We start from the raw sequence: 23,109 nt of genomic DNA on the forward strand, positions 1-23,109 counted from the left end.
TTAGGGGACTCCCCCCTTCTGGACCTGGAGGCCCATGGAATTAGCAACCTCCTTCCCTCTGCTCCCAAGGCCTCAGGAATCCCCTACTCCCAACCCGAGTGTTGGGGGGTGGGTGTCACTGAGCACGATTCTTGATGCAATGATTCCTATGCAAGGGGCATTTTGAGTCCCCCCATCCTTCCCTCGGACCCTAAACCCTGGCGAATCAGGGGCGAGGGGTGGGGCGGGTTCTGGTGGGAGCGGGGTGGGGCGGGTCTAAGGGCTAGGGGCTTCAGACACCAGGGTATGGGGGTGGAGACTGATTATATTGCCAAAGGGTTTAACTTCTTTAAAACAAAAAAAGCCCCCAGATACCCCTGACCCTCACGGAAGCCGAACGGTGTGGGGAAAGGGGGTGAGGATTTTTTCTAAAGAGTACGGACCTCTTCCCAACGTCTCCTCCTGCTCGCCAATCTGCCACACGTACCCAGCTTTTTAGTTCAGCTTTTAAAAATAACCACAATCATTATAAACCTCTACAAAACGTTATTCTTGCTCCCCGTCCCCCAAGTCAACAAACAGTGTGGGATTCGGGGAGGGAGAGAGAGCGAGCGAGCTAAAGGGACAACTTCCAAGTCCCGCTCTACTTTTCTTCCCCGGCCGCCAGGGTGCCTGCAACTACACGCATGCGCTGCATGACGCGCTCCCCACACGCATGACGCGCCCCTCCTGCGCTCCGGAAACGCACGGACACGGGGCGGGGGGCGGGGGGATTGGGGAGGAATGAATGGCCGGGGTCTTTCTGAACTCAGCGGCTCCTCCCCAACACACAAACAGCAATAAGTTTCTCTCATTCAAAAGTGGGCGTGGCGGGCCTGGCCTGTCGATTGGGGGGGAGGGCAGTGGCAAGGGGAGCTCTCAGGGATGGGGGCGGGTGTCCGGAGTCAGTCTGGGGAGGGGAGGTCTGCAAATCGTCCAACTCTGGTGCTAATGGCGGGTCTTCTCAGCCCACCCCCAGGGCAGGGAGGGAGGGGTCGGCATGGCCCCTCCCCCAAGCCTCCCCCAAGCCCACCCTGGGTGCATGAACCGCCCAATGCAGAAGCTGCCGCATGTCACCCCCTCTCCCCAAAGAAAGTGTCATGCCCCCTTCCCACCCACCCTCCCACTCCCAACCGAAATAAAAGTTTCCTTTTCATTTAGAAGTTTCTTCCTCTTTGTCTTCAGGGAAGGTCTCCTGATCGAGGCTGGGGGTTTTGGGGGTTAGAGAGAAGGGTTGGGTCTTCAATAGTAGGGGTCATATTCAAACGGCAAAGGGCATGCACTTTGAGGGTCCAGACATCCCCTTGCTCTCTGGCTCTCATCTGATTTTGAGGGAGCGAGTGCTTGCTTCAGTTTCCCTGACGGTAAAAATGGGGCTTCACAGCTCTAACTGGGAAGTCTGTGAGGGTGACTGGTGCCCAGGAAAAGAGTGGACCTGGGTTCCTCAGTGTGGGCTCAGGCGTTACCAGACTGGGTTCAATTTCTTAGTAGCTGTGTGTCTTTGGGCAAATCTCTCAACCTCTCTGGGCTTATTTCCACCATGAAAAGGGCAGGAGGGGGTGATCTATTCATTCAGCAAATAAACGAAGGCCAACTACATGCCAGGCACCGTTCTAGACACTGGAAAGCAGTGAAAGCCCTCCCTCTAAGGGTTGTACTGCGGGTTGAAACTAATGGCCCCAGTTCAGCACAGCTAAACAAATAGTGTTCAGCAAACGGCTTAGCAGCCACTACTGTCACCGTTTTGCAAAGACTTGGGGGTCAGCCAGAGTGCAGCAACCCCCTTCTGTCACTCACTGGCTGGGAGGCTTGGAACAAGGGACCCTGCAGTTCTGAGCCTCAGTTTCCCCATCTGTATAATGGAGGGAATACCTTGGAGGGAGGGAGGCTGGGTCAGGGGGAAATGAGTTCTTTCACATTGAATGCTGGGAGCACAGGAGGTCCCCTGACACTGGCCAGCTGGGATTAGAACCAGCAGACTGCCCCCTTCCCAAAGAAGCTTTAAAAACTCTTGCCCACCCTGCCCCCCTATCCCTCCAGGAACACACACAGCCCCCGCAGGGTCCAACTGGGGTTGGAGTTTATTTCTGCCGAGCCTGGAGGCTGGGAGCGTATGGGGGCCTCCTCCAGCCCCCAAGGGAACTCCAACTGAACTGTGAACCATGATCACACAAGAGCAACCGGAAGGGAGGGCAGAGAATGGAGGGAGAGGGGATGAGAGGGGTCCCCTTATCCAGCCCCTCCGCAAGGCTGGTGGCAGCCTCAGGGCGCTGTCACCCAGAAGTTCTGGGGTCAGTGGCTAAGTAGGAGGGGCAGAGGAAGAAGTCTGGGGATCCCTGGCTGGGGAGGGCAGGGGAGCCATGTTCCCTTCCTGATAATAAAGATCATTTATAACAAGTGAAGATTTGAAGCTGGAAGGGACTCCAGTTGCCAATGACACCCAAATTTCTCCCAACCAAGAGAGCTCCAGTCCTTGCCACTTTGCTTGCCTGCTCCTCTGCGTTTTTGGGGTTCATGAGAAGTCTCAGGGGATCCCCAGGGTGGGGTTGACAAAGTGCTGTTATGTCAGAGGGTGGCACCATTTCCAAAATGCGAGAAGCCAGAGGGAGGTTCGTGGCGCAGGCACCAAGGGGGCCAAGGAGGGAGGGCCCAGTGGCTGGGGGCAGGGCGGGGTCACTGGGGTGGGGTCGCGGGGGACCCGTCTGGCTCTGCGGGCGGGGGTCCAGACCCCGGCTCGGCCTCCTCCGTTGCCTCCTCGTCGGACGCCACGCCCTCCTCCAGTCGGAAGACCTGGCGCACCGTGCGGGTGGTGAAGGTGAGGGGGCCGCGCCTGCAGGGCCGAGGAGAGACCCGGAGACAGGGATTAAATGAGGGGGCACAAAGAAAAGTGAGAGACAGAGAGAGATGGGGAGACAAAATGAAATGGAAAGGGAAAGGAGAGAGATGAGTGGCCAGAGCGAGATGGGGGAACTGGGGTTCATGGTGCGCATGTGCGGGGTGGCCTCACCGGAGCCGGTTCCTCAGAGTGTTCAGCTCCCTGTTCATAGACTCGGATGCCTCTGTGACATCCTCCAGCTCGTGCTGCAGCCTCCTGCGGACAGCCTGAGCCCGGGATGCCTCCTCTTCGGCCTCTTCCAGCTGCCGCTTCAGCTGCTTCACTCGAAGGTTTCCCTTCTCCAGCTTGGGCAGGAGCAGCAGGGGTAGGGTCATGCCTCTGGGAGCCACCCTCACCCACTCCCACAGCCCCATCCCTCCTGCATCCCGACTGTCCCGTGCTCTGCCTTCGGTTCATGCTTTGTTCTGATCCACATCCTCCTTCCAAGCCTCCACACCAACCTTGAAGGTGAGGCCATTCCCCCACTCGGCCTCAGAGGAGTCATTTTTAAGCCCGGAGCTGACCCTGCCCCTCCCCTGCTCAAAGTCCTCCCGTGGCTCCCCCGTGCACCCTGGACAAAGTCCCAGCCCCTCAGCCTGGCGTTCCGCGCCCTGCAGGGTCTTCTTCCGATAAACACACTGATCAGACCATCTTCACCGAGACCTTCCCCAGAACCTGCCATCCCTCTCTCCAGGAGGGACACACATGATCTGCCTCCTGCCAACCCCTATAACCTCATTTCTTATCACTCAACCCTCGAACCGCATTATTCTCTTGGGCCATACTGATCTGCTTTTTGCTGGGAACTCACTAAGCTCATTTCTATGCCCCAGGGTCTTTCCACTTGCTGTTCCCTCTGCCTGGCTCTTCCTCACCCTTCAGTGTCAATTCAAATGTCACCTCCTTAGAGAAGTTTTCCTAACACTCTCCCCCTCAATCTAGGGACAATTCCCCAATCCTCTGTGTCCCCCTCTTTCACTCTCTTTTTCCTTCATAGCACCTGTCACAATCTGTAATGGTGTCTTCCTTTTCCTATGCTGAAAATGTGAGCTCCATGAGGGCAGGGACCTTCTCTGTGTCATTTACAACCATATCTCCAATCCCTTGCAGAGTGCCTGGCAGGTAGCAGGTATTCAATAATTGTTTAGTGGAATAAATAGTGAATAAAACACAGCTGAGCTTTTAAGGGCACGGCAATGAGACTCACATTTGAGACTGGGGTGGAGGTTAGCAAGAGGATCCAAGAGGATCTCATCCAGACTATCTCTATTTTGACTCTGGGGCAAATTATATCCCCTTATGAAGTTTTCATTTTCTCACCTGTGAAATGGAGCTGATGAGAGAATGAAAGCAGGTAGCACACTGCTTGGGACAAAGTAACTGCTCAGTAAGTAATTAAGAGCACCGATTCTTCACCAGAGTGCTGGAGTTTGAACTCTGTCTCCATCTCTTACTAAATAAATAATTTTGAGCAAGTTACTCCATCTTTCTGTGCCTCAGTTTCCTCACCTGGAGAAGAGGAAAAATAATAGTACCTACCTCATAGGGTTCTGACAAGAATTAAATGTGCTACATGTTATGTCTTTAGCAGAGTGCCTGGCTCGTTAAAGCACTCAATAAACACCATGCGTTGTTATTTTAGCCATGGCCTAACTCTTGGCATGGTTTAACTTCTCCTTCTCCCTGTTGTCTTAGCTCCCAACCAGGGCTTTTCTTAGATTCCAGAATTTACAGACCACAAAGTCATTGATTCCTTCTCTCTCCTGACGCACCAAGCCCCAAGATGGTGTCTGCACTCAGTTCTAGTTCAGCACCCACACGCTGCCTCTTTTGATGGAATCTCAATGCCTCCAACGGTCCCCCCGCCCCCTCTGCTCCTCAATGACATCAGCTGCTCACCTGGTCTCGGAGCTGGTCGGCCACCCTCCGCTCCTCTTCCACCTGGAGCACCACTTCTTTAAGCCTCTTCTCAGCCCTGCGCACCAGCTTGCCAGAGAGGATGCGCTCCCTGAGGAGGCATGAAGGAAAGAATCAGGAGAGCTGCTCACCTGTGCTTCTGTTCCCCCAGCCTCATCCAGTGGCTGCCACCCTGTTCTTGGAGTGGCCTCTGCCCTCTTTCCCACCCATGACTGGCTCCCACAGTCTACTCAGGCCAGACACTGGCACCCAGGCTCCCCACTCTGGGGCATCTAGTCCTCGGCTTCTACTAATGATGTTTCTAATAGTGTTTCATGTCTACACCAGTTTTCCATATCCCACTAGGTCTCTCATATTCAACTGTATACTACCCCTGTCCCCAGTCTTCCTCTTCTCAGGGAGCTGACCCACTGACCACTAGTTTCCAAGTCAGACCACCAGGCATCATCCTAACCCTTTTTCTCTCCTTTGCTCCACCCCCAGTATGTCAGTACCTAAGCCCTGTCCCACTGCCCCCTGGACTCTGTACTGTCCCCTCCTCTCAGCCTCACAGCCCTATCGCCCAGCTCAGGATTCATCTCCCACCTGACCTCCCCTCCACCTGGCCTGGAATCTTCTTTCTCCCTCTGTTCTTTCTCTCTCAACTTCCTTTTCTGGCTGTTTGTGTTTGCCACAGACACTCTGGAAGCCCAAAGCTCCAACCTTAACCATCTTTGCTGTCTTCTCCCTTCACTCACACGCCTTCCCTGGACAAGCTCATCCATGCCCCAGGTTTCCACAACCATCAGCAGCCCGATGTCTGCTAAAAATGTCTCCTGAGCTCCAGCCTGGTTCAGCCCCTAGCCTCGGATGTCCGTCAGAAACTGTACATCCTTCACTGGGCTCAAGCTTTCTCTGAAACCAGCCCGTCTCCCAATTCCCACCTAGATCTGCAAGTCAGACACTGGGAGCCATCCTCACCTCCTCTCTCCCTGAAATCCTTTCCCTCTCATTTCCCGAATTTCCCTATCCCCATGGTCATTGCTCATCCATAGTCTCCCACGTAGACCAGCACACCATGGCACCTAGCGTCGGGCAGTGCTCGGCAGCCACGACTGGCCATGGCAGCCCCAGCTGTGCTGAGAGGCAGGCACGGGGCTGGGGGAAGTGGGAGAGCACTAAGCCATGGGAGGGATGCAGGGGTGAGACTCCTTCAACTAAGGATCGGTGGGTCACTCCTTGCTCCTGGAGTGACTTTGAGCAGGTAATTAACATCCTTTGAGCCTCAATTTCATTGTATAATGATGGGGGTGGGTACTCAGATCGGTGAGTACCTCCATCAGCCTCTGAAGGCCTCCCCAGAGACCTTGAATTACATTTCCCATGAGCCCCTGGGCCCCTGGCCAGCCCCCTGGACGAGAACCACTTCTTCCATGAACCTCTGAGGCCACTACTTTCTGCCTGTCCTGGGACCTCTCACTCTCATGTTCCCCAGTGAATTCAACATCCTCCCCCAACCTCCAACATCCACCCAGTCAGCAGATATTAACCCCAAACATTGCTCTCTTCTCCTCTGACCTCCAACAGCGCACCCGTTCTGCCTCCAACTCTCCTTCATCCTGTCATGCTCATCCACACCCCAGCTCCCTACTCGGGCCTCACCTTCTGTATGAACCATCATCCAGCCTCCTCCCCAGCTTCCCATCTCCCAGTCTCTCTTCTGCTCTGTTCCCAACTTGGCCCCAGAGGGGTCCTTTAGCACCCAGCACTGGCCCTGCCCTTCCCCAGCTCACAGCCCCCTGTGGCTCCCCATCACCCAGGACAGAGTGCCTCAGTCTGGCTTTCAAGGCTTTTGCCTCACTGAGTTGCAGAGTCCTAGGACCAATCGCACTGCTCCAAGTGCCTGGTCTCCCATATGCTCCCCCAAGGTTGCCACTCTGTCTGGGACTCTGTGCCCTGGAAATATTCTCATTCCTAGCTCAGATGCCTCCTCTTTCAGGAACCCTTCCAAAACTACCCCATCTCAGGCTGATTCAGCTTCTTCCTCAACTCTGTTCCCCCAGACCTACTAGGTCACAGGCTCTCCCCTTTGTCACTATGCCCAGGTCATGAGTCTTTCTTGGCCAGGGAATCCCATCAGATCTTGACCTCCACAGGTGTGTCCAATTCTCCATCATTTCCTTAGTTGTGCAGGCATGGGCGTCTAAGCAGTACACTCTTAATACATGTTTTTTGAATGAATGAATGAATACAAAGGTGACCTTATATACTTTTTGGCATAAAACAACAGTCTTCTCCACCAGACAATGGTAGAGATGGTGAATTATGGTTCAGGCATCCTAGATGTATAGCCTGCCTTTGCCTGAGTTTTCCTATATATATCAAACAGGATAAAAATGGTCCTTCTCTCACAAGATTACGTTATATCATACATGGATATACAAGCAGTCCAGCACCTTACATGTAGTAAGTCCTCAATAAGTGGGACCTATTATTATTGATATTATTGATACTGAACAGTATTAAGCAATAGGAAAAATCTTTTGTATTGGATGAGTGACATTTATTAGGCTTAGTAATAAATATTCTGTTCATTTTATTAGCGCAGGGGTTCTTAACTATGAAGGTTGGGGGTGTTTCTGATTGTTTCAGAGATTGGAGATGGACACTCTCTCAGCTCCACACTGCTGCTGCTTCCTGACTTTGAACATGGATGTATGGGTGTGATGTTTGGCACCAGTGCAGACATTTTGTGACCAAAAGGGAAAGACCAGGGGAATAGACCCAGATGCTGACCCAGAGCCCTGCCACCTTTCAGCTACCCAGCTCCAGACATCTTATAACATGAGAAAAATAAATTCTTTGGGATGGATTAGTGACAGAAATTGCCTCAATTCTCACCCCTTCCTGTATTCACACGCTTCGCAATCTGACTTTGCAGCTGCTCCTATAAAGAGGTAGAATCTTTCTCCATTTACTTAAATCTGAGCTGGCCACATGATTTGCTTTAGTTACAGAATGTGGCAAAAGTGAAATTGTATCAGTTTCCAGTTTAGGTCCCAAGAAGCTTTTAACAATTTCCCTCACTCTTGGATCCTTCACTCTGCCATGTGAACAATCCTGGGCCAGTCTGGAGCAGAGACCCATTAGCCTAGTTGTCTACTTTGAAAGCCCAGGCAAGATAAGCAAATCCATCTAGTTTCCTTTTAGCTAAGCAAAGATGCATGCATGAGGCCCACCAAGCCCAGACCAGCAGAACCTACCCGCCAGCCCAGACTCATGAGCAATAAATGACTAAATAAACGACAGATGTTTTAAGCCACCTCAGTTTTAAGCTGGTTTGTTATGCAGCTATATCTAAATGCTACATGACTCTTTAAATCATATAGTGGGAATGCAGGTTCTTGCAGCCCAAAACATCCTAAATGGTATAGGAAATCCTCAGCCATTAACATGATGATGCCTTTTGGACATTTCTAAACCAGGTGCTTGTAATACAGCTCCCCTTCATCTCATTTACCAGAATCGAAGGGTCACCCTCCAGCTGTGCCCTCCTCTCCCACCTACCTGATCTCCTGCTCCAGCTGCTCCTCAGCCTGGGCCAGCTTAGACTCAAGGGCAGCGATGATCATCTTCTGGCGGGCCCGGGCCCCAGCATCCTCCTCACCCAGGCGCCCCCGGAGGTCCTGGATCTGCCGCTCCAGCTGCTGCCGCCCGCTCTCTGCCTTGGCTGAGAAACTGCGCTCAGCTGACAACTCTGTGGTCAGCGACTCCACCTGTAGCAGCAGTGGGAAAGGTGGGACTGTCACGGTTGAGTCTCAGAGGGAAAGTGGGAGGTAAATCCAGGCACCTCCCATTAAGTGAGCTGATGATTGTTAAGATTCATAGCACAGAGCCTGGTCCATACTAAATACTCAACAAAGGGTAGCGTGTATTTTTCCTAATTGGCTCATCAGGCAACAGCAGTGCCAGCCCTGGGTTAACCTTTTGGGTAGTTTATTTTTTTCTATTTTAATAAGTCCACGAGACTATTGCAAACTTAAATTCTACCTCTGACTGTGAATGAGTCTATTCCAAGGGTTATCACACTTTTGTTTGCACCAGGATCCTCCGGGGAGCTTGTGAACCAAAGGCAGACCACAGAGTCCCACCCTGTAGAGATTCTGATTCAGCTGGTCTGGAATGGGGTCCATGAAGCCACACTTTCAACAAGAATCTCAGGTGATTTGGATATGAATGATATGCAGGATCGTTTTGAGAAATGCCAGCTCAATTAACAGTAGCTACTACATTGCAAATGTGTAAACACACCCCTAATAATAGTTCCTGTTTATTTATTTATTCAGCTCATACTCTGAGCGAGGTCCTATGCCGGGGACACGGAAATGAGTCAGATCCAGTCTGATTCATACTTTATTTCATTTCACCCTCACAGGAACACGTCGACATGGTGATTGGCATATGCTATTTTTCAAAAACTTTTATTGGAAAATAAAACTGTGATGCAGAAAAAGTAAAAAAACAAAAACAAAAACAAAACAAAACCTGATCAAATATATGGCTTAATGGGTTAAGAGAAGGCAAATATCATGGTCACCCCTGCTCAGGTGAAGAAACAGAATTTCACACGCCCATCCTAATAACAACCCTCTTCCTTTTCCCTCTGAATAGCATGTTTTCAGCCTGACTTTTTGGATGGACACTTCTTTGCTCTCTTTTCAAGTTTTATTACTCAAAGATGCATCCCTAGATCCTATAGTTGAATCCTGCTCATTTAAAAAATTTTGAATAGATCTTTTAAGTCTCTTTTTTTGGGGGGGTAATTAGGTTTATGTATTTTTTAATGGCAGTACTGGTGACTGATCCCAAGACCTCTTGCATGCTAAGCACGTGCTCTATGACTGAGCTATGCTCTCCCTGCTCATATCACTCTTTCTATGGTTGTAGTATCCTCTGTGAGAGCATATATTGGCTTACGCATTTCATTTATAATGAGCATCCAGCACTGTTTTAGGTACTGGGAATAGAGCAGTGAAAACTAAGATAAAGGCCCTATGCTCAAGGTGCTTAACATTCTGTTGAGGAGATGAACAACAGACAAATAAGTAAATATATAATATGATGCCAGGCAGTGGTAACTGATAGGAGATTAAAACAGAATGCAGAGAAATTATGGGAGGCGGGTGGCTGTTTCACACAGGGCAGTCAGAAGGAGTGAAATGTGTGATGGTCTGGGAGAAGAGCTTTCCAGGAAGAAGGCACAGCAAGTGCAAAGGCCCTGAGGTAGGAATAAACTTGGCATGGTCAAACAATAGTGAGGAGGCTGGTGTGGCTGAAGCAGAGTGAACTAGAGGGAGAAGGTTTATACATAAGGTCTGAGTTAGCCAGGGACCAGAGTGTGGGGCCTTGTTGGTAATCGGGATTTTACTCTGAGTGAGATGGCCGCTGCATTACCCTGGCATATGACTGCCTCTCCTACTGGTCTAGGGGCTCCTCAAAGGCTGAGCTGGGGTCTTACTCCTTCCTGAGTCAGTGCTGAATCCCCAGCAGCACTGGACCCCATGAGTGGTCTCAAAATGTATCTTTAAAAATGAATGAAATAATACAGACATAGAACCCTCTTTGGAAATCCCATCCCTCTTTTGTTTGCCTGGCAAACTCTTAACTTCCTACAAGAACTCTTAAGGCATCACCTCTATCAGGAAGTCCTCCCTGATAGCCCCCAGCCTCCAGCCTAGGTCAGTAGTACCCCCTAGGTTCTCACAGTGTCTTGTGCTTCCTCCATTCTTATTTGTATTTCTGTACTGGAATAGTCTGCCTCCTCAATCAGACTAGGATGTCCTAAGGGCAGAGACCTGAAATGATCCATCTCCAGGTCCCTAGCACCACCCAGAATAGGCTGTGGGCCTTCAGAAGCCTCATAAAATATTTACAAATAAATATACAAATGAAATATGCTGTTCTCCATCTGTCTAGCTCCTTCTTATCTTTTAAAAGCCAAGCCAAATGTCCCTTCTTCCCTGTGACTGTTGCAGAGAGTTTTTTTCCTCTCTCTCTCCTGGGCCCAGGATACTTCTAGTATCATACATGCCACTCTATAATGTGACAGTAGAGTCCCATGTCTGTTTCCCCATAAGACTCTGCAGGACAGAGACTACAAAATTTATCTTTGGGTCTAATCCTTAAGAAACTTCAGAAATACAAGTGAATGAATGCATCAATGTCACACCAACTCCTATTCAACCTTCAAAACACAACTCAAATAGTCCCTCTTCCTATGTCTGTTGAACAGGACTGAAAGTTATGGTCCCAGGTCAGTGGGGACCCAGGCTGGCCATAGGTGACCAGGCTGTGCTCACCTGCAGGAGCAGCTTGCGGTAGCGGTCATTGAGCAGCTCTGCATTGCTCTGCTCCTCCTCCAGCTCCTCTTCCATTTGCCCCAGGCGCCCCTCCAGCTGCCGCTTCTCATCCAGAATGGCGGCCCTAGGGAGAACCGGGACAGGGGAGGTGAGAGGGCAGGATGGCCAGAGGAGGGCGCCCTGCCCCACATGACCACAGGCTACTCACTTGCTAAGGCTGCCATTGGCCACCTCATCTGCCATCTCGTCTCGCTCCTGCTGAGCCTGCCGTCGGGCACGGTCGGAGGCGGCCAGTTCCTGTGATGACCGAGGGCGGGGGTGATCAGCTGTGATGAGGGGAGGCTACGTGGGCACCGGCCTCCCTGTCCCTCACACCTCAAGTCTCTTGGCCTTTTTTTTCCCCCACTTCACAGTCTACAGGCAGATGTCTCCTAAATCCTGAGCCCCTGATCCCTGTCCATCTCCTGATGCCCGCCCCCAAGGCCCTTCACCCTCATCACCTCCTCCCTGACCCCAGTGTCTCCTTTCAAATCAGCTCCTCGGCCTCAAGATTCCCCTGGGGGGTCTCTCCTGGCTTCCTCTGCCCACTTACTGGCGTCCACAGCCCTGTCCAACCTGCCCCTTTACTCTGTCTGCCTTGTTGCCTCCTCTGCGTCCCCACAGACTCGGCTCAGGCTTCATCCTCTCTCCCCAACCTCCCTGCCTCCAGTCTCCCCGCTCGAGTCCATCCCCTACACAACCCCAACGCTGACCCTGCCCCTCCCAGGAGTCCCCAGCATCTCCCAGGCCCCGCCCACCACGGCCCCGCCCATTCTGGCCTCACCTCCTGCAGCCGCAGCACTTCCGCCTCCAGCCCCTTGAGGCGCTTATCGCTCTCCCGGCTCTGGGCAAAGATCTCCTCCCGGGAGCTGCGTGACTCCTCCACCTCTCGCCACAGCTCCTTCATCTGGGCCTGGGAGGAACGCAGCGAGTGAGCGGGCCAGCCTGGTGCGTTTAAAAAATCCCCACTGTCTATCTTTATAATGGAGTATCTAGTTGTTGATAACCACAGTGAGGACAGCAGCGGGCTTGGCAGTCGTGGGGCAGTTACAGCACAGTTATTAAAATTATTATTATTTGCTTGATAATAATAGCTTTCCAGTGTAGGGATTTTCTCTCAGTGATGACATGATTGGCAATTTTTACTTTTTGGGAGGAATCTTTCTACACCAGCGCTGCCCACTAGAAATAAATTGAAAAAAAAAAAAGACAGAAACCTAAAACCCACCAAAAAAAAAAAAAAAAGCAAAAAAAAAAAAAAAAACCCTAACTAAATAATAAAAAAAAAAAAAGGAAAAAAGACAAGGAAAAAATAGGAATAAACTGCAAGGACATATGGCCTTTTACATTTTCTAGTAACCATATTAAAAAGGTTTAAAAGAAACAGGTAAAAGAGTTTAAATACTATATTTTATTTCAGCTATATATCCAAAATGTTATTTCCACTTATAATCAATATAAAATTATTGAGATATTTTACTTCTTTTTTGTATGAAGTCTTCAGAATGTAGCATGTAACTTGGATTTTGGGCCCACCACACTTTAGATGTCTAACAGCCACATGGGGCTGGTACTCTCTGCATTGGACAGCCTAGGTCTATACTTTTTAAAAATTAGACTTTACATTTTAGAGCAGGTCTAGGTTCATAGCAATATTGGGTAGAGGGTACACAGATTTCCCAGACAGCCCCCGGCCCTCACATAAGCACAGCCTCCTCCATTGTCAACATTCCGCAGCAAAGTGAGTGGTACATTTGTTACAACTGATACACCATCCCCCCCGCCCCAAATTTTAAATCAATCATGTATAACTTTCATAAGGGGGTTGTGGATGGGGACTCCTAAGGTATTTCCATTCCAAAGTGAAATAAAATGAGGACACTGGACTTAAAAATTAAGCTTTTTAAATAAAAGCAATAAAAAATATGAAAGGAACCAAGGGTGGGGGTGTAGAGCGCATGCTTGGCATACACGAGGTGCTGGGTTCAGTCCCCAGTACCTCCATTCCCCAGTATCTCCATTAAAAAAAAAAAATCCAAGTGAGCCTTTGGGGCATGCATATTTATAAAACTGTTGGCTAATCTGGGTGCAGCTCCTGGGATGGAGAGGGCGGGGTCCAAACTGGTCCTGCGCCCGCCCCTCTCCACGGGTTTAAGCCCCACCCCTTACCTGCATCTTGCGCAGCTGCTTCACAGCCTCCTCCTTGCCCTGCCCGGCGGCCGCGCTCTGGGCCTTCAGCTCCTCCAGGTCTGCCTCTAGCTTCTTGCGAGCGGCCACGGCCAGCGCACGCTGCTTGCGTTCCTCATCTCGCTCTACTTCGGCATCCCTCAGCTGGGGGCGAGGCCGGCAGGGGCAGGCTCAGGGGACCAGAGACCCAGCCTCCCTCTAGAGGCTCGTGACATAGATGTCCATCTTCCAGCCCCTGTCCAGGCCTCTAGCCCCATTCCTCCTGCCCCTTGCTTCTCTCCACCGCAAATCCAACTCATCCTCTCTGACCCCACAGCCCCAGCTCAGGCCTCATCCTTGCCCCTGGCCCCAGACTTCTCTTGGCTCCCATCTCTCCCCTCCAGCGCATTCCAGAAGTCTCCAGAAGTGTCCTTCTACACTCAGAGCTGGCACTGTCCCTCCCCTGTTCATGACCCTCCTATGGCTCCCCAGTGCCCCCAGGACAAAGTCCTGGATGAGCCCATGGCTGGATCAGTGGGGCCAGGAAAGATTAAGAAAACACCCCCAGCCTCAGATCCCCAATTCATCTCTCCTCCAGGGCCTCCCAGCTCTGTCTCTCCGGCTCCAGTCTACTGCCCACATGGCCCCAGAGGGGTCTTTCCGACACACAGAGCTGACCCATCCCTCCCATGCTCAGCATTCATCACCTAGTGGAGAGCTGTGCCCACTGTGGGCCACAGGACATTCCTCGACTGAATGCGGAATGAGTGAATGAAGGGTGTGGAGGGAGAGAGTGATGGAGGGAATGAGGAAGTGGGTGAGGGAATAAATGAACAAGGAAGGTTGTGGATGAAGAGGGTGCAGACGAACTCATCAAGAGTGCATCGGTGGGTTGGAGTGTGGAGGGGCTGGGGTTGAGTCCATAGAGGAGTGGTTGGGCTAGGGAGAGGTTGCTTGGGAGAGGGTATTTGGGTGGACGGAGGAGAAGGTGGAGGCAAAGTTGGCTGTGTAGAAGCGCTGGTGGGTGGGGAGGTGGTGTCAGGGGTGGTTGGGTGGCTCAGTAGTTGGGGTGGTACATGGGTGGATGGATGGTTTGGTGGATGGGAGATGTCTGAGTACATCAGCAGGTCAACAGGATGTGTGTGGGGGTGCATGGCTTATGGTGGATGAATGTGTTCAGGAACAGGAGGATGGCTGGTTAGCAGGAGGGACTTGGGTAGAAACACTGAGTAGCAGGTGCCTATAAGCACCAGGGCACTGCCAGCTGGCTGGGCGCCCCACAGCCTCCCACTGGGCATGCCCATACCTGCTTGGCCAGCTGCCGCCGCCTCTCCTCACCAGCCTCATCACGGCCCTGCAGGTCCCGCTCATGCTGTGCCCTGAGAGCCTGCACGGTCACTTCCAGGCGCAGCTTGGCATCCTCGGCGGCCGTCAGCTCATCCTCTAGCTCGGTCACCTGCGTTCGCAGGTCGCTGGCTGCCTGTTCTGCCACCCGGCGGGCTCGCTCCAGCTCATGCACCTGGTTGGGAAGGAGGGTGAGCACTGGGCATCTGGGTCACTGGCAGGCATGAGGGTTGGGGGAGGTCAGGATCCAAGATCTATCCCAGGCTAGAGTGAGGGGAGCTTTGCCTGATGAGGGGGAGGCAACAAGTGGATGTGCCCATCCTGCTTTGTTCATTCATTCATAGGTTCAACACTTCCTGGGCACCTATCTACTAGGTGTCTCATTCTGAATCATCCTCAGACAGATTTTATTAAAAACATATGCATGATAATTTTATTATCCAAAGCTCTTGAGGGTCCAATTCAAGTGTCAGATTGGCTAACTCTTGCTTATGGTGGATTATGTCTGCATAGGTTTTGTGATTTTGGATTGTGAGCTCACTTCACTGTGGCTTCATCTTTGGGAATCCCATGTGGAAATGGGTTGAAGACAACAGAGTTATTGGTGTTGGTTTCTGCCCAACTCCCCAGGATATTATCAATCCACTATCTACTTCTATTTTTTTCTCAGAGTGGAGGTTTCCAGACCTTTCAGGGAGGTGTAAATTAAAACCTCAAACATCCTGTGAAAGAAGACCTGAGCTTATTAATTCTTGAAGACCACCCCCACCCCCACCCCAGCCTCTCTTTAACTGTCACCTCTTCGGAGAAGCATCCCTTGACCTTCAGGGCCTCCCTATCACCCATGCTCCTGGCAATGAGCCCCTCTCTGATTCAGCCCTGGTCACAGTGGTCACTTAACATGCACTTATGTGTCTTTTTGTGCAATACCCACCTCCCCTACTGGACTGTGAGCTCGCAGGGCAAGGACTACATCTGTGTATCAGCCCAACCTAATGACCCTCATGGAAATGCTACAGTGACGGTGTCTACTTTTAGCTCTTCAAAAGGACCAAATGGTCTCCCTTCTGCTTTGGCACCTGCCAATCAACTATGCTTACTTGAAAGGATCAAACTTTTTCCCATCACCAACCAATTTCCAACAAAGGCCACTGAAGTCACTATAAATCTCAACAATTTCCCCAAAGGACTTAGTAGTTTGAGCCTGAGTTGTATTTTGGCTCCATTATCCCCAGGGCTGCAGGCCAAGGGTGAGTCACGGGGATGGCGGCTCTTTCCATGCCTCGCTAAAAGCTCCATCAGATCAGTGCCAGAGTGTGCAGAGAAAATAAAGCCCTCATCCATCCCACACCTGGGAGCATGCTGCTTGGCAGTTAAAAAGGATGTTGGGACTGTTTCTGCCCAGGGACCCAATCAAACACGGATTCTACCAGGGCCTCCCACCATTACTCAGGGTAGCCTGTGTCCCCAGGCCTGTCTGGCTGGTGCTCCATAATTATAGTTGTTGGGCAAATGAAGGAAGGATGGAGTGGAGGGTGTGTTAGACCTTTCATGAGGCTGGGAGGCTGGGATACTGGTTGGGTAAGTGAGGACTGGGAACAGGCCTGGGAGACCCCTCACAGGCTTGGGAGGGAAGGATGAGTTGGGGGAAGACAGAGGCCTGGTAGGCGAGCCTGCGTATGTTCAGTGGAGTCAGGGGGTGGCAAGGTGGGGTGTCCTCACACTGAGTGTGGTGTGTGTGTGTTTGTGGTATGTATGCACGTGGTGTGTATCTGTACAGTGTGTGTATATGCACGTATGTGCATGTTGGGGGGGTGTATGTGGTATGTGTATGTTTGGGGAGTGGTTCTCAAGCTGTATGTTCTGATAAATTCTCTTCACATGTTTGCACACCCAAGGTGAGCATTTCTCATGCACCGTGTGTACACACGAGCAGGTGTGTTTCATGGAAGACTCTCACATTCTATGAATGCACATGTGAACATGTATGTTTTGTGAACAGCTCTCAGGGAACAGGGGACCACCTGTGTTCCATGGACAATTCTCCTCGTGTTCTGGGTACATGCCCAAGAACACGCGTGCTGGTGACCGGCCCTCCTTACTTTCTGTCTGTGTGGGTATGAACACGTGTTTGGCAGAAGATTCTCCTTGCACCCTGTATGCATGAACATATATGTCTGGTCGACGGCCCCCTCCTGTCCTGTGCTTGGGCATGAACATGGGACTCGAGAGCTGGTTCCCTTCACACCCTGTGTGGGGAGCGCCTGTGTGTGTATGTGGCCCCGACATCACATGTGCGTGTCCACGCGCGAATCCGGAAGCAGGGTCTGCTCACGCTCTTGCCGACATCATCCTTGCTGCTCAGCAGTGCCTCCAGCTCTGCCCTCAGGGCCCGGTTCTGCCGCTCCAGCTCCTCCCGTGCTTCCTGCTCTTCCTCCAGGGCCCGTGTCAGGGACAGGGCCCGAGCCTCGCGCTCCCGGCCCTCCGCCTCGACCCGCTCACGTTCCTCCACCGCCCGCAGGACGGCCGCCTTCTCCTCTGCCAGGAGCTTCCGGGGCGAGGGAGATGGGTGGGGGGAAATAGGTTAGCTGAGAGGAGTGTACAAGGGAATGGAGAAGAGGGAGCAGCCAGGGATGCAGAGAGAGACAGACAGACAGAGGCAGAGACACAAGAGGGAGGTAGAGGGATTAAAGTCGCCACCATGTCCCAAACCAGCTCAACTCTTGAATGGATCCAACTGATCAGCCCCTCACTCTGGATACCCAACAGGGGAAAGGGTGTTTCTTTCTTTCTGTTGGGGTAGGGGTAGGAAAAAAACCCTCAGATATTCTTTAAATGTCCTTCAACTTTCACTTTTTTTTTTTTAAGATACAGTAATTTACAAACAATAAAACTTACAAGACATGCAAGAAAGGAAGAGAATGGGAGTCAAAGTCAAGAGAAAAATCAGTCCATAGAAACAGACCCCAAGATGACCTAGAGACTGGGATTATCATACAGAACTTTGACTATGGTATGTAAGTTTCAGGACAAGATGGATACAATGGCGGAAGAGTCAGGGTTATTTCAGGAGGGATCTGACACTGTAAAACAGAACCAAAGAAAGATGCTAAACTTCAAAATATGACAGCTGAAATCAAAAAGTCACTGGATGAAATTGAGAGCAGCATGGAGACATCAGAAGAATCAGTCTGCTTGAAAACAGGTCAACTGACATGATCTGAATAGAGCAGAGAAAGAAAAAAAATTATAAAAAAAAGTTAGCAGAGCTTTAATAACCTGTGAGACAGTATCAAGCAGTCAAACATACATGTTCTTGGGGTCCCGGAAGAAAGGGAAAGAAGAGAGGAAGAAGTAAAATTGCCTTTATTCACAGAAGACCTAATCATCTATGTAGAAAATCCAATGGAATCTATAGAACATCTACTAGCACCAATATGGGAGTTTAGTTAGATTGCCGGATATGAGATCAATATACAAAATCGATTGTATTTCTATATATGAGCAATCAGAAATTGAAATAAAAATAATACCATTCAAAGTAGCATAAAAAATGAAACATTTGGAAATCTGAAGAAGATCTAAATAAATGGGCATATATATCATGCTCCTGAGCCAGAAAACTCAGTATCATGAAGATGTCAATTTTTCCCAAACTGACCTATAGATTCAGAACAATCTCAAACCAGGAGGATTTGTGCGTATATGTGTAGAAATTGACAAATTGTAAAACACAGATGGAAATGCAAGAAGAGGCAAACTAACTCCAAAAACGAAGAAAAAATTGGAGAACTAATGCTACCTGATTTTCAATATCTATGTAAAAGCAAGTTAGTAGAGAGAGTCTTTTTTAAAAATACAGTTTGAACAACTGAATATCCAGATACATAAAAACTGAACTTGGAGCCCTGAGAGCACTATATATAAAAATTAACTCGTATGACTGAAACATTATGCTGTATACCAGAAATAAAAAAAAGAATGCAAAAAAAATGCTGGATTTTAAAGGCATCTGAAAAAAATTAACTCAAAGTGGATCATAGACCTAAATGTAAAACCTAAATCTAGAAAACTTTTAGAAAAAAATCAAAGGAGGAAACCATTGTGATCTTAAGTTCAGCAAGGATTTCTCAGAGACACAAAACCAAAGGCATAACATACAAAATAACAAATTAATAAACTGGACTTCATCAAAATGAAAAATTTCTGCTCTTTGAAAGACTACTAAGAGAATGTACGGACAAGCCATAGACGGGATGAAAATATTTGCAAAGCAATATACCTGATAAGGAACTTGTATTCAGAATAAATAATTAAGTAATTTACTTTTGAAATTCAACAGTGAGAGAAGAAACAACCCAATTTCTTTTATAAGACAAAAGATTTGAATAGGCTTTTCCCCACAGAAGATGTATAGATGGCAAATAAGCACATGAAAAGATGCTCAACATCACTGTTCATTAGGAAAATGTGAATTAAAGCCACTATATCCTATTAGAAAGACAACCATTTTATTTATAACAATTAAAAACTAGACACAACTCAAATGTTCATCGACAGGGTAATGTTTTTCAAAATGTGGTTCATCTCAAAAGGAATAATACTCGGCAGGAACGAAAAAAAGGGAATAAGTGATTGATGCACGTAAACATATAGATGAATCTCAAAGTAATTATTCTGAAGAAGCCAGATGAAAATGAGATTTATAGAAAAATAAATTATATAAAATTCTAGGGGATACCAAAAATTAATTAAAAACAAAACCCCACCGTTGAATTTCATAGTCAAACTGCTAACAACCAAAGATAAAGAGAAAAAACTGAAACCAGCTAGAAAACCACATCACATTGTCTACAGGGAAATAATGATTTGAACAACCACTAACTTTTCATCCGAAACAATGGAGGCCACAGATGATGGAATGATCTCTTCCTAGTGCAAAAGGATAAAACTGCATACCTAGAATTCAACAGCCAGTGAAAACACCTTGCGAAAATAAAGGCAAAAGAATGACTCTCCCATTTTCTGGAGGAAGAAAACAAGGCACAGAGAGGTCGGGCCACTTGCCCAAGCCACACAGCCAGCAAGGGCCCAAGCTGGGATTTGAACCCCAGGGTTGCCTGATCTTAATGCTCTGGGGTTCTGTGAATTTTATCGCATCCTCGGACTGCCAGGTGCTGAAGATTACCTCCAGTTCTCAGATGGGCAAACTGAGGCTGAAACAGGCCAAGCAGCTTGCCCGAGGTCCACAGTGAGTCACCAGAAGAAGTGAGATGTATTATGTCACTTAATCTTTCCTAAGGACCCACTGGTGCACCTTTAGGACACCCTGGGAGTAAAGGTGGGCACTCCCAGTAATGATTTCGGGACAAGAGACATAAGCCAGGATGGATGGGTGTCTTATTTTACAGAGGCTCAGAGGGAAGCGGCATCTTGCCCTAAGGTCCTCCCAGGTTCGGAGTTGAGCTGGGATATCACGTGTTACTGATTCCTCCCTGCGACCACGGGGAGCGTGGATTACCATCCTGATTTCCATGCTCGGGAGTAACCCGTGGTGCCTCACCTGGTCGAACTTGCGCTGCTTCTTCTCCAACGTGCTCACGAGCTGCCGCTGCTGCTCCAGGTCCATGGTGGCGTCGTCCAGCTCTTGCTGCAGCCGGCGGCGGCCTCGCTCCAGCCGCTCTACCACCTCCGTCTTTTCTGCCAGGCGCTGGGTCAGGGCCTCAGCTTCTCGGGCTGCCCGCCGCCGGGCCTCCTCCCCTGCCTCCAGTGCCCCTGCCTCCTCTTCCTGGCGCCGCCGCCACTCTGAGAGCTGGGAGGGGATGGGGAGGAGAGAGAGGGAGGATGGCACTCATGGCTGTGACCAAGGGGGAAGTTGGTAGGGTCCCCATTTCCCAGATTAGGAGACTGAGGCCTGAAGAGGGAAATACTCACTCCACTGGGTGCTTCTGCCTCGGAGTATGGATGAGGTTGTGAGTTCTATGAGCCCTAGCTCCTCCAGGGGATTAAAATTGTTCCCACTGGGACCGAGAAGATGAATCAGATCTGGGCTCTGTCCTGGGAAACCCTCAGCCTGATGAGGGAGACTGAGAACCAGGGTGACAGAGACTAAGGTAGAAATATGGGAGCCATGGGAGTCCATGGGAGAGGTTCAAAATCTGTTTAGAACTTTCAAGAGAGACTTCCTAGAAGAGGGGGCATTTGCAATGGATCTTAAAGTATGCATAGGAGTTTTCAAGTTAAAGAAGGATATTCTCAGACATGCATTCATCAGTCATTCATTCAACAAGCATTTCTGAAGGCCCTCCGTACATCAGGTCCTATGTTGGCCTATGCTGGGGACCCAGGTGTAACTGTGATGGAGTCCCACTTTCAAGGAGCTCCCAGTCTGGTGGGGGGACTCATGGGCAAAGACAGTTCCAGCAAGGGAGACTGGAGTGCGGACAAAGGAGAAAGAAGGGTTGTGGGAGCTCAGAGGTGGGAAGTTAGGGTTTTTTTCAGAACAGGAGAGGCTAATGCTAAGTTCTGAAGAAGGAAATGGGTTTTTCCAAGTGAAGCTGGGAAAGAGAGGTGAGAGATAAACACAGCTAAAGATGAGGGGAAAACCAGAGAATGCAGGGCCTCCAACACCCAGCTGAGACGCATGGGTTTTCTCCAAGGGAAGCTGGGGAGCCACGGGAGGGAAGGGCAGGGTCAGCTCTGGGGGTAGAAAGACCAGGTGAAGGATTGAGCTGGAAGGGGAGAGGCTAGAGGCAGGGAGGTTTGAAAGGAGGCTGCGATGAGGATTCAGGTGGCAGAGGATGAGGTTTGAGCAAGGCTGGGGCCGTGTGGATAGAGAATCGGGGACAGGAGGGACAGGGCTCTGCACAGATAGGCTCTGGGGCACAGGGAGAGACAGAGGTGGGTATGGCTTGCAGGGGTCTGGCCTATTATACACTGGGCCACAGGGCCACCCCGAGCCAGGGGACCCAGGAGGAGCAGGTTGGTAGACTAGGTGTCCTCTTGAGACCCCCCTCCAGGACTGTTCACCTGGGCCTGGGCAGTCTGCAGCTCCCGGCCTGCACGCTCCCTGGCAGTCGCCTCCTCCTCCAGCTGCTCCCGCAGCCCTGCCGCCTCAGCCTCCAGGGCTCGTGCCCGGGAGCCCAGGGCCAGCTTCGCCCTGGTCTCCTCCTGCAGCAGCTCCTGGAGATGGATGGGAGAATGGATGTTAGGTGTGGGCAGAAGGATGGGGAAGCCGGGGGTGTGGAGGGGTGGGCAGGTGGTGAGGGGTCACCTGGGCATCGTGTAGCTGGACCTCCATGCTGGCCAGCTCCTTGCTCAGCCTGATGGCTCTGGACTCGGCCTCGCTCAGTGCCCCGGACACATTCTCGAGTTCAGCCTGTGGGGGAGGGACACCTTCTAACAATGGCTTACAGCCAGCTGCCCCGTTTGCTCCCCCACCTCAAATCCCCACCATGCACTGCTGGTGGGAACGTGAAATGATGCAGCTGCAGAAGACAGCTCCTTAAAGTGATGAAAGGTAGAGTCTCTGAACAGCCCAGCAATTCCACTCCGAGGTGCGTACCCAAGAGAAATGAAAATGGATGTCTATGCAAAAACGCAGACAGGGATGTTCGCAGGAGCACTGTTCACAGTAGTTGAAAGGTGGAAACAACCCAGATGTCCATTCCCAGATGATGGCTAAACAAAATGTGGTCTCATTAGGAATATCATTTGGAAATGAAAAAATAGCAAAAGACTGATAGATGTTACAATGCCGATGAATCTTGAAAACGTTCTGCTGAGTGAAAGAAGCCAGACACCAAAGGGCAAGTATGGTCTGACTCCATATATATGAAATGTCCAGAATAGAAACTCTAAAGAGACAGAAAATAGATCAGTGATTGCTGGGGCGGCCTTGGTATCATTGGGGAATGGGAGCTAAGGAATACAGGGTTTCTTTTCGGGGTGATGAAAATGTCCTAAAATTAGGTTATGGTGGTGACTATATAACTCTGTGAATATATTAAAAATCACTGAATTGTAACTTTTAAATGGGTGAATTCTATGGTATGTGTTATATTTCAATCCAGCTATTCCCACCGCACCCAAATCACCACCATGATGATACTGGGTACAGCCCCTGGCCACGGGTTTCTTTGCTGTAGGAGTCAGGAAGTGGTTCCCCACCGTCCTCCCCATGGACTATTGCCTTCACCAGAGGAGGACCTCTTCTGCTTTGTCCCCTGCTGGGACCTCAGGGCCCATGAAGGGGCCTGACACACAGTAGGTGCTCAGTGAATGTTTCTTGGATGACTGTCTCCAGCCCACATGTGTTAACCTGCAACTCCTTCTCTCCCTTTTCAAGGTTCACTAAACAAGCCAGATTGGGTTCACATTCTGGCTGGTAAGAAAACTGGTCTGGAAACTTGG

General features: G+C 50.2%; 1 protein-coding gene across 3 annotated transcripts in view; it reads right to left on the reverse strand.

Moving 5' to 3' along the window:
- Window positions 1-2,076: 2,076 nt before the first annotated feature.
- Window positions 2,077-23,109, reverse strand: part of MYH14 (myosin heavy chain 14) — a 74,807-nt gene continuing 53,774 nt past the window's right edge. For all 3 annotated transcript variants that reach the window (XM_072968552.1, XM_015242796.2, XM_072968554.1), the window contains exons 30-42: window positions 21,971-22,075; window positions 21,727-21,879; window positions 20,261-20,509; window positions 17,033-17,245; window positions 14,660-14,872; window positions 13,357-13,518; window positions 11,972-12,100; window positions 11,357-11,445; window positions 11,149-11,272; window positions 8,357-8,565; window positions 4,793-4,901; window positions 3,026-3,198; window positions 2,077-2,848 (exon numbers count right to left, since the gene is read on the reverse strand). In XM_072968552.1, the coding sequence (XP_072824653.1) occupies window positions 2,692-2,848; window positions 3,026-3,198; window positions 4,793-4,901; window positions 8,357-8,565; window positions 11,149-11,272; window positions 11,357-11,445; window positions 11,972-12,100; window positions 13,357-13,518; window positions 14,660-14,872; window positions 17,033-17,245; window positions 20,261-20,509; window positions 21,727-21,879; window positions 21,971-22,075 (2,085 nt within the window). In that variant the 3' untranslated portion in view covers window positions 2,077-2,691. The remainder of the gene's footprint in view (window positions 2,849-3,025; window positions 3,199-4,792; window positions 4,902-8,356; window positions 8,566-11,148; window positions 11,273-11,356; window positions 11,446-11,971; window positions 12,101-13,356; window positions 13,519-14,659; window positions 14,873-17,032; window positions 17,246-20,260; window positions 20,510-21,726; window positions 21,880-21,970; window positions 22,076-23,109) is intronic.

Source organism: Vicugna pacos, chromosome 9 (genome assembly GCF_048564905.1).
Source record: "Vicugna pacos chromosome 9, VicPac4, whole genome shotgun sequence".
In the NCBI taxonomy this organism is placed as follows: Eukaryota; Metazoa; Chordata; class Mammalia; order Artiodactyla; family Camelidae; genus Vicugna; species Vicugna pacos.